The sequence below is a fragment of the Fukomys damarensis genome, unplaced genomic scaffold (genome assembly GCF_012274545.1).
Source record: "Fukomys damarensis isolate Sample0158 unplaced genomic scaffold, DMR_v1.0_HiC HiC_scaffold_18, whole genome shotgun sequence".
NCBI classification, from domain to species: domain Eukaryota; kingdom Metazoa; phylum Chordata; class Mammalia; order Rodentia; family Bathyergidae; genus Fukomys; species Fukomys damarensis.
Window position 1 is genome coordinate 30,056,292 of NW_022900930.1, and position 10,353 is coordinate 30,066,644.

Below are 10,353 nucleotides of genomic sequence, written 5' to 3' on the forward strand. Positions count from 1 at the left end.
TATATATATATATATATATATATTCATTCATTCATTCAACATCTTAAGTTGTATAATTTTGTCATTAATTTGCATCCTTTTCATGATCTTTTAAAGATACATTTTTATTGATTGATTGCACCCTTAACTGCATTTAGTTTGTAGTATTATCACCCTTAAATATAAGCACTTTCTGATGTACAATTTATAGTTTCTCCTTTTAACTTTTTTTTGTCATAAATTTTTTTACAAGGTAGCATTTTTTTTTTTTTTTGTACTGGGGGTCGAACTTGGTACCTTGCTCTTACAAGGCATGTGGTGGAATCACTGAGTTAAATCCCAAGGTAGCAAATTTTTAAAGTAGTAGAAACTTGCTAACAGCGTACAATGTGTTCACTTTTTATAGATGTCCAATGTCAGTTTAAAAGCAATGTTTACTACATAATTTTGAAATGTAGTGTTGTATAACTATTCATTGAATCAAATTCCTTAATTATACTTTCTTTGAAAAATTATACCTGTTTCTTTTGTAAGAATGATGAAACTGCTATATTCCACTAAAGCAACAATTTTTTTCCAGCTTTAATTGAGTTTGTTGGTACATTTTAGGGATACAGTAGAGTTACATTCATTGTTGGCATCTTGTACCTCTACATGGCAAGTCTTGATTCTCATTTTTCCCCCTACTCCTGCCCTCCCTTCACCCCCTCCTCCCCTCCCCATCTATAAACACTTTATTTTCATCTTTTCATTATCTCACATTTTTTTCTTTTCCCTTATCACTCTTCCCCTACCCATCCTATGTTCCCTACACCTTTAGCTCCTTTCTTCCCATTTACATAAGATCCTAATAAGATTACTGACATTTAAAGCAACAATATTTTTCTGAGTGCACAATGAACTCTTGTTTATTTTTAGTGTGTATTTTTTGTTTTAAATTGTTACATAGTAATTGTGCATATTTATGGGGTAGATTAGTGACGTTTCAACATGTGCATACAATGTATAATGGTCGAATCAGAGTCGATAGGCACATCTGTTACCTCAAGCATGTATTGTTTCTTTGTGTTGGGAACGTTCAAAATATTTCCCACAAAATATTTTAAAATATTCAAGTAATTGTTGTCTACCAAAGCTATCCTACTGTGCTGTAGAACATTAGAAGTTATTCCTCTAATATAACTATAGCCCTGTACTTGCTAGTCGTCCTCTCTTTGTCACTATTTTACTATTTCTGTGAGATTAACTTTTTAGCTTCTACACCTGAGAACATATGGTATTTGTTTTTCTATGCCTGACTTATTTTGCTTAACATACTATCCTCTAAGGGGAAAAAATGAGAATCAAGACTTGTCATGTAGAGGTACAAGATCCCAACAATGAATGTAACTGTACTGTATCCCTAAAATGTACCAATAAACTCAATGAAAGCTGAAAAAAAAAAAGAGAAGCTGTCATACACTGTCAGTGGGAATATAAATTAGTAAGACCACAATGGGAAATAGCATTAATTTCCTCACTAAACTAGAATTAGAACTACTGTGTGATCTAGCAATCCCACCACTGGGTATACTAAAGGAATTGACTTCAGTACATGGACGACACATCCATACTCCCATGTTTATTGCAACTTTGTTCACAACAACCAAGGCATGGAATCAACCTAGGTGTTCACAGATGGACAAAGGGATAAAGAAAATGTCTCATATATACACAGTGGAATATTATACAGCCATAAAGCAACAATTTAAAAAAAATATTTTTCATGTTTTAGACCTATCTTATCAGGTACAACTTTGGAAATTTCATGTCTGACTAGTGTAAATTTATTCAGTATCTTAAGACATTTTGCATGTAAATATGTCATTTCACGTCATTGTATCTAATATTGGAATGGCTACATCAGCTTTTTTGTTGGTTTGTGCATTTGATTCTTTAGTCAGTGTTCAACTGATGCCCATTCTTTTCCTTTCATGCTGGTTTTGAGACCTTCCCTTGTCTTTGGTATTATCCAGCCTATGCTAATCTAACGTTCTGCAGTTTAGTATTCTGCATTTCAAAAGAGTCTTAAGTAAAGTAATGTTCATTGTTTTAACAAGTGTTTTGATTAATTTCTCTTTAACAATTGTTAAAGTAATAAATGTCAGAACACAGAAGGTAGTATTAATTTTGCTCACAAGTCAAATTTATTAAATTTTTTATTATGTGTATTTTAAATCATTAGTACTATTCAAAGATAGTCTACTAAAAAGCATTTTGCCTAGTGAGCCTTCGACCGATCCATTGAAAAACTAACTTTGTTAAAAAGATATGGACCCTAATATTTCTGGATAGAATGAATATTTCTTTTCAGAGTTCTGGAGGTTTATTATTTAAATCAGTAAGCCAAGACGTGAAAAAAATGATAAAATAAAGAACATACAGAAATAAATCCAGAAATTTTTATTTTCACTGAAAATGTATCTACTAAAGATTAAAGGGGAAATTTTTCAATTATCTCAAGAATTTGCGAGAGTTGAAAGGTAGTGATAATATATTCTTCCAGTTAAAAAGAGAACTGTAAGAATACCTAATATGTCAATTGCTTTTTTAACTTAAGAAAAAATGTGTGAAGAAGATTAAGAAGCCATTCTTTGTTTTCTGTTTTTTGTTTTTCTGTTACCGGGGATTGAACTCGGGTCCTTGCACTTGCAAGGCAGGCTACCGAACAGCTGAGCTACATCCCCGGCCCAAGAAGACATTCTTGACGTGTAGTTGAGACACTGGAAAAAATAAGAGTTAAAGTAACACTTTCAGAATAAATACCTGAAGGAGTTTTGGGAAAAAAGTCAAAATTCAAGGAATGAGCATTTCACACCTGGCTAATAGTAAATAAAATCTTCCACTATAAAGTTCTAGGCATTAGTTTTATTTATTTTTTTTAATTCCACTACTTTGAAATACGTGAAGTACGGGAGGAGGGGCTTGCCTATCTTCAAATACAAGACCTAGTGTAAAGGGCCAAGGCAAAGAAAATATACAGAGGAGGGGTGGAAAGAGGGAGATGAAGAGGGATAGAGCGACTGAGAGTTGAGATGATGAAAAGAAAGATTCACCAAATGATACTATATTACCTAAATGATCTGCTGGCTTCAATTTATTGTTAAAATATGTAAAACAGGTTTCAAAAGTAGGAAACCCTACAGCTCTAGCAGCAATCTCTTAAGATTTTACACTTTCATCATTTTAAAACCCTCATTATGTCTAAAGGAAGCTAAAATTGCATCAGTCACCATAATTTACTGACCAAAAGCTGGCCAAGCATTTGAGAGGATTCTAGAAGCTGCTGATCTTCTGTTCCCTGCTTATGCTCATGCACCACATTGGCTTAGCTTGGCTAGCCCTTTTCAAGGGTATGGATTTCCTGTGGACTCTTCCACTTCCATGTAAGATCTAAGAGATGGGTTCCCACCCCAAAAGAGCCGTCTTTACTAAACTCTGCATTTTGCCTCAAGGGAAGGAGTGTCTCTCCCTCCTCATCCTGCTACCTAATCTCCCAAACTGCCGAGTCTTCCAATGCTCATCCCGAGGCGTTCTTTTCCCCAACTCCCTCCAGTAGCGTCTGGGCTTTACAATACTTCCTCGCTGCTCGCTTTTCTCCCCCCACCCCCGGAAAATGCTAGGCACCTCCTCCCGTTGTAAGGGCCCTGTCACTCTATCCCCGCTGTGCTGTCGTGATTGGCGGACAAGGCAGGTCATCTAGCCCCTCCCCCGCCTCTCTTTGCCGCGCTGGGTTTTTTCACGAGGGTGGAGAATGAGATTCAGACAGGCGCCGCTTGGAGCGGGTGAAGAAAGGCATCCTTGGTTTAGCTGTTGCTGTTCTTCATTGAACAGTTGCTCAGAATCTAGGCACTTCAGTCGTTTCATTTCCCGCCTCTCCCCGATTTCAATGCACAAATCACTTGCATATCTGTGACCTCGTGTCTCTATCTCTGGCTCCTTGCTCAGAAGGATAGAACCGGAGTTCCAAGCGTTTGGACCAAAGGGTCTCCGCTTACCGGAGGGAGCTGTCCGGGGTACTGAAGCTTCGCAAGCCTTCTGTTTCCACCAGCCCCATGCGCGGTTAGGCTGCACGTTCGTTCTCATTTCTATTTTTCTGACTCCCATGCCTGGGATAAGGCTACTTTCAGGATCGTGAATATCTCCGTATCATGGCCCACGTGAGACATTTTCGGACACGAGTTTCAGGATTTTATTTCTGGGAAGCGACACTGCTACTCAGGTGAGTCCATTTGTATATTTCACAGTTGGAGAACTCATGAAGCCCATACGTTAGTTTGCAACCACTTGTTTTTGATGACGCTGAGAAATTTGCAATTCTATATTGATTTAGTAATAATATCACTGAAATTGTATTTTTCTACCTAAAACTGTTCAAAGGAGTTCTCTAAAAACAAAGAAATTTTCTTTATTTAACAGGTCATGTATTTTTTGAAAACTGGAATTTTATGTTATTTGAAGTTGACATTATTCCAGAAAAAATAATTATTTCCAAAATCCAGACTTTGCTTTGCACCAACTACTTTTAGAATATTTAAGTGAACTAATACATTTTGTTTTACTTTCTTTTTCAAAGTTATGAAATATTTAGTAATTTGAAATGAGACATTGCTAACTTCTTTAATGGCAGAAATACAGAACATAAGGGTTAATTGCTAAGATATATAGTGAAAATTGCTGATATATCTAGGCATTAAGTCAAATGAGCAAAAGCTAAGGGCCTTGCAGATACTATTTTCTAATGACCTAGTTCAGTAATACATGAAGGCATGATATAAATACATCATTAGACATATTATTTATGAATAATTACCTTTTCGAAGAAACTATTATAATGAATCCAGTGAATTATAAGATTATTATGTGACATGTCATTTTGCATTATGTTCCAATCATATTTGATAGGCTTTTCTTTTTAACTAAGTTAAAGAGGATAAGAGTCTAAGCAGATGATTTTACCTCTGTTCTTCATCAAACAATGTATAAAATCAAGATAATGTTCATATTGATTTTTGAACCCCCACTGTACATTTTATTATCACCACATAATTACATACAATTTTCACTTGTATGGCTACCAATCTTGTCAAGAGGGTTGACGTTAAGTAGTGTATATTATGGGTTTATTGATTTCCATTCAAAGTATGTGAATATTTTTTCTGTTAGTATCTTTTTAATTTTTGAACTACTTCAAAAAGCATAATGTATCTCATAAACTGTCTTACAGAATGTCATGTTATTTTGATATGTTTGTATAAAAAGGATCTTGCTGAAAAGGTTATTGTACTTCCTAAGTTAGTAGCTTATTCTGAAACAGGATTTTGAACTACTTTGAATCACTGTATTTTCAGTAAAAAATATTTTACCGTGATTTAGTAAATTTACAACTGCCAGAAATTTTAATTTAACTTAGTCAATGTGTAACACCTTTATATTTACGAAGATTTCATGGAATGGAGTACAAAGTTCATGCTGCAATTGATATTGATTATTTGACCATTTGTTTTTTAATATTTAATATCATAAGAGATAACATGCATTTTTTAGTGAAATCACATTAGTATAGTTAGTGATACTTAATGTCAGTAACTAAAATATTTTAATCAACAAGGCAAATTTGTTTAGGTACAATTCATCATGTAATTTGTTACAGTATATTCCTATACAATACTCTTCATGCCTGCATCTTCTTTTTTAAAAAATATTTTATTCCTTCATTTTAGATATGCAATACAGTTGCACTCTTCAATAGGATCTGCATTTTCTGATTTGAATAGCTCTATTAAAATTCACAAAAATTATTTCAAATTAATGATCACAATAACTTATCTTCATTTATATGAAATGATTTCAGTTAGAAAGCTTTTCATGAATAATCCAAACATTTAAATTTCTGTGAAAGTAGTATACCCAAAGTAGAAGTTTATGTGATACTTTTTGGCTTCATCAAATTTTAGTGTTTCTTTCATGAATCAAATAAGGCTTTTCTTTTCCTAGACTACTCTTAGATGAGAGAAGTTCTTCATTCTACAAGGAACATAATCATATATAAAGATTACATATTTTTACTTTTAGTGATGGTCCTTGAAGCATGACTTTTTATAATAAAGAAAGGGAAAGCTCCCTCTATTGGAAAAAGATTTGTAAATTTATTGTTTTTATGAAAGCTATTCCTTCTTCAATAAGTCTATTGGTAATATGTTGAGCAAACAAAAGGAAATAAGTGAAAGAAAAAATAAAAACAGTATATTTAGCATTAATTAACCTACTTGCTTTTAAATTAATTTTTTTTATTTTCAAGTCTGGTTTTACATGAAACAAAATTTATTCATATTTTTGAGTGATAGTGTGATGTTTTGATAAATGCACACATTGAGTGATGATCAAACCATAATATTTAGCCTATTCTTCATGTCAAACATTGATCATTTCTTTGTTATGAGAACAAATACAATCTTCTCCTCAAGTTATTCTGAAACATATGATTCATACTGCTCTAGAGAACACCACACTTATTTCTTTTATATACCTGTAATGTAGAAAAAAATAAACTTTTTTGAGACAATATGGAGGCAAAAATAACCTCAAACCACCAATATTTATAATTAAATGATTTTCTAGTATGAACATTCTTTCATAGGTCAATGATTTCAAATATTTATTGAGATATACACATAAAATATGCACAAATAAGTTTTCAGTTTTCTGGATAAAGTTTTATAAAAGGGTTACATCCAGGTGAAGAGAACACAAATCTCAAAGTAGAGGTGTCAATAATAGAGGCACTGACGTATTCAGCACCAGCTGTCCTATCAATGTATGCCTTACCAAGCATCACTGTCCCAAAAGTAATCCCTCCCTTGACATACAATAAATGTATATAAGTATATATTTGAGTCCATTTTGTTTTTCTGAACATTATTTTATATGATTTAACATATTTTAGCATGTAGTATAAATTTATTCTCATTACCATGTGGTAGTCCATTATATGAATATGTCACAATTAATTAGTCTAAAGCCCTCTTTACTTACATTTGGGTTTTCTCAAGTATGGGCAGGATTACTGATGCTTTGAATGCTCCTGAGCAGATTTTGTGATATATATATATATTTTTTTTTCTTATCGGCATTATCTGAGAGTTCCTTTTGCTTACCAGTAGTACAATATTATTATAAACATTTCTAGTGCTTTCTTTGAGTATTATTGCAAGTCCACAGACTGTATTTTACCTCTTGTTTTGGCTAATTTCTACATTTTACTAAGTAAGGTTTACTGATCCAAAACAAGCAGAACACAAGTTGTATTAATATAATACAACCAGAAGTACTCACTACCCGAATGGGTCAGGTATAAGACATTATTTAAGGGAAGTTTGTTTGTACTGAGGATTGAACTCAGGAACTTGCTTTTGTGAAGCAGGCAGTGGCACCACCGAGCTAAATCCCAGACCAATGGAAGATTTTTTAAAATGGATGATTCTTTCAATAAAGATGAAAAAATTGACAGATACAATAGAAATATAGATGTCAAAGCAGTAATTTTTAAAGCTTTCACATTATGCTCGATATTGCTATTTTATTGAACGATTCTTTTATGGCTTTTGGTTTTTAGTTCTCATGGTAATAAAGAACAAAGCATTAGTGTTCAACTTTTTTGAAATGCAGATTTGTTGTGATGATGAAGTGCTAGCAGAATAAATTCCAAAATCAAAAAAAACTGTTAAAAATTTCATTTAGATTGATTAACTGTGTACCATTTGCTACTTGAACAAATTTTGTCATATCGTGTCAAAAACTGTAGGTATAAGTTTCAAAACAATCATGATAATCAGAAACAAGATATTTTCATGGTTTATTTTGAAAACCATTCATGTTGACAATTAATTTATTAGTTTTGCTTTTGTGATGTTTTAGAAAGTGAAATAAAATCATTTTAAATTTTTTGGGCATTATTTTCATATGTAATATGTTGAAAATTTTACTTCAAAAAATCAAATTTTGCTATTATTATGACGTGGCAAGAAAGCATAAGAGCTAAAATCTATATAGTCTTTAAAAATATACAATATATAACACTCATCTGAAAAGTCATAAATTATAGAAGAATTATAGCTCAACTCTAGTCAATGCCTCCAGCAGTTTATCCAGCAGATTCAGAGAACAGTTTGGAAAATATTTCCTCTGATATAAACTTTGCTCTCCCCTAACCATATAACTGTGTACAATGCAGGTCAATCAGTAATTATATGTTTCATGTATGATGTTAAGCAATTCAATAAGATTAATTTACCAAATTTTGTGAACAAATTTTCATAGTAAGCACAGTCAAGTAGGAATAATTTTTGCATCATAAAGCCTACAGTCTAGGAGAAAATGCTAAAAAACACCACAAAAAGCAATATTTTAAGGCCATGTGAAGTAGAGAAACTACCAGGAAGGCTCGGTACTTCTGCCAAGCCATGTAAAATTCTTGTTCAGTGTTCAGAAATGAGGTATAAGAGAGTATTCTATGCAAAAGGAGCTATACAGTTATACACTCTCTTCATGAGTGATGGTGATGGTTAACGTCAGCTAAAGTAATTCAGTGTGATTGAAAACTATGGCATTCTACGTTTGTGTTGGCTACACAATAAACCTGTAGTACTACGGAAGAGTAGCAACATCTTTTCACAATTGATATGAGTGAAATTTAGAGCAAATAATTTAATTATAGTTGGATAGTCATTAGTACAGGTATAGTCCTGTAACTGAGATCAAAATATCTCTATAAATACCTTTCCTTTGAAGATAGAATTTATCTCAATATTAGTTAATGCCAAGGTGCAGTATTGTGAGACTAAAGTTCCAGCGATTCAGGAGGATTTCTGGAGCCCAGAAGTTCAAGGCAAGACTGGGCCACATAGAAAAACCCCAACCTCAAAGAAAACAAAGTCATGATAAGGTTAATAATTCTTATTTGTCATAGTAAAAATGATGAAAAATGTGACAAAAGTACAAGAAAAATGTAATGTTTGCTTTAATTTGAAGACTAACATTTCAATCATAATTTTTTTTCCTGTGTAAAAAAGCTTTTTCTTAGTAATACTGTCTTCAGTACATAAGTTTTAAAAAGCAGAAATACTAGAATCAAAAAGAGAATTTGGAATGTTAGAAGAAAAGCAGATGCTGAACTTGGTTTATGTTTTCAGTTTGAAGTGTTAGCTCTGTGTCCTGCCATCAGCTAGGAATAAAGAGATCTGCATAGATTTAACTGCTGGAACTTTAGGTTTTACAAAGAGTTTTAAGAGGAAAGAATGCAAATACTATAGGTTAATTCTATAATTAAAGTAGAACACGTAGAGCAGGGCAGAGAAGTGCTCAGAGAACTCTGAGCTAAGTGTATAAATGAGTGATCATAGCCAAGTATAATGTAACAGGTTTATCACAGCTTTTATACTATTTACCCCAAAGATCAGGCCTTATGAATAACATATCTTTCCATCAGTTGTTTATAGAACTCCTATTACTCTAATTTCAACTAGTGTAATTAACTAGTCCTCAGCTACAGATGATAAATTCTCATCACTAAAGTTTTCCCAAAAAATATTAGAAAAGTATTTTATGGAGAAGATGGCTCTTTTACTTTCCCTTACATCATAAACCATGCACAATGTATCCTTACTGATTCTCTCACAAAATCATTCTCTTACTCTTTTTCGTATAATTATCTTTATACTTAGGTTAACAGTGCTTAATGGAAAGGAATCCATATATAGGCATAAGTCTACATGAAAATGTGGTATTTTATGTTTCGGTTAGTTTTTTTGTTTGTTTATTATTATTTTTTCCTATTAGGAGAATGATATAACTTTAGCTTTTTCTGGCTTCAGGTACTGGCCAAGAAAAAAGATATATCACCTCCAGAGAACTGGGTCTGATATGAAGGCAAGAAATCTAAGATAAAACCAACTGTTTAGAAGCAAAGAAAAATTGTGAGAATAAAATAAGTTGTGCAGTCACATAAAATGAACTGCATAGTAATAACACACATTTTCAAAAAAAATAATTTCAAATTCTTAGATACAGTCAGAAGGGGAAAAACTGATAAAGACGATACTGCTACTTTACAGTGCATCTCTAAAATTCTTTCAGAATTTCTATACTAGAAATTGTTCTAGCATAAAATATTGGTATTTTGTAAGTAATTTATTGAACAAAACTATTAACCTTAGTGACACACATAGGAATGGCATAACATCTAAAGGTTATTCACACTCTCTAGAAATGTTTATTGGATAGAAGAATTTCAAACACAGCTGAAGAGGAATTCATTCTGACAGCATGAAAAAAAAT

The 10,353-nt window shown here is 32.6% G+C and overlaps 1 protein-coding gene across 4 annotated transcripts in view; it reads left to right on the plus strand.

Moving 5' to 3' along the window:
- The first annotated feature begins 3,793 nt into the window (after positions 1-3,793).
- Glra3 (glycine receptor alpha 3) overlaps positions 3,794-10,353 on the plus strand; it is a 168,809-nt gene continuing 162,249 nt past the window's right edge. For all 4 annotated transcript variants that reach the window (XM_033765436.1, XM_010629816.2, XM_033765434.1 and 1 more), the window contains exon 1: positions 3,794-4,240. In XM_033765436.1, coding sequence (XP_033621327.1) covers positions 4,170-4,240 — 71 coding nt within the window. In that variant the 5' untranslated portion in view covers positions 3,794-4,169. The remainder of the gene's footprint in view (positions 4,241-10,353) is intronic.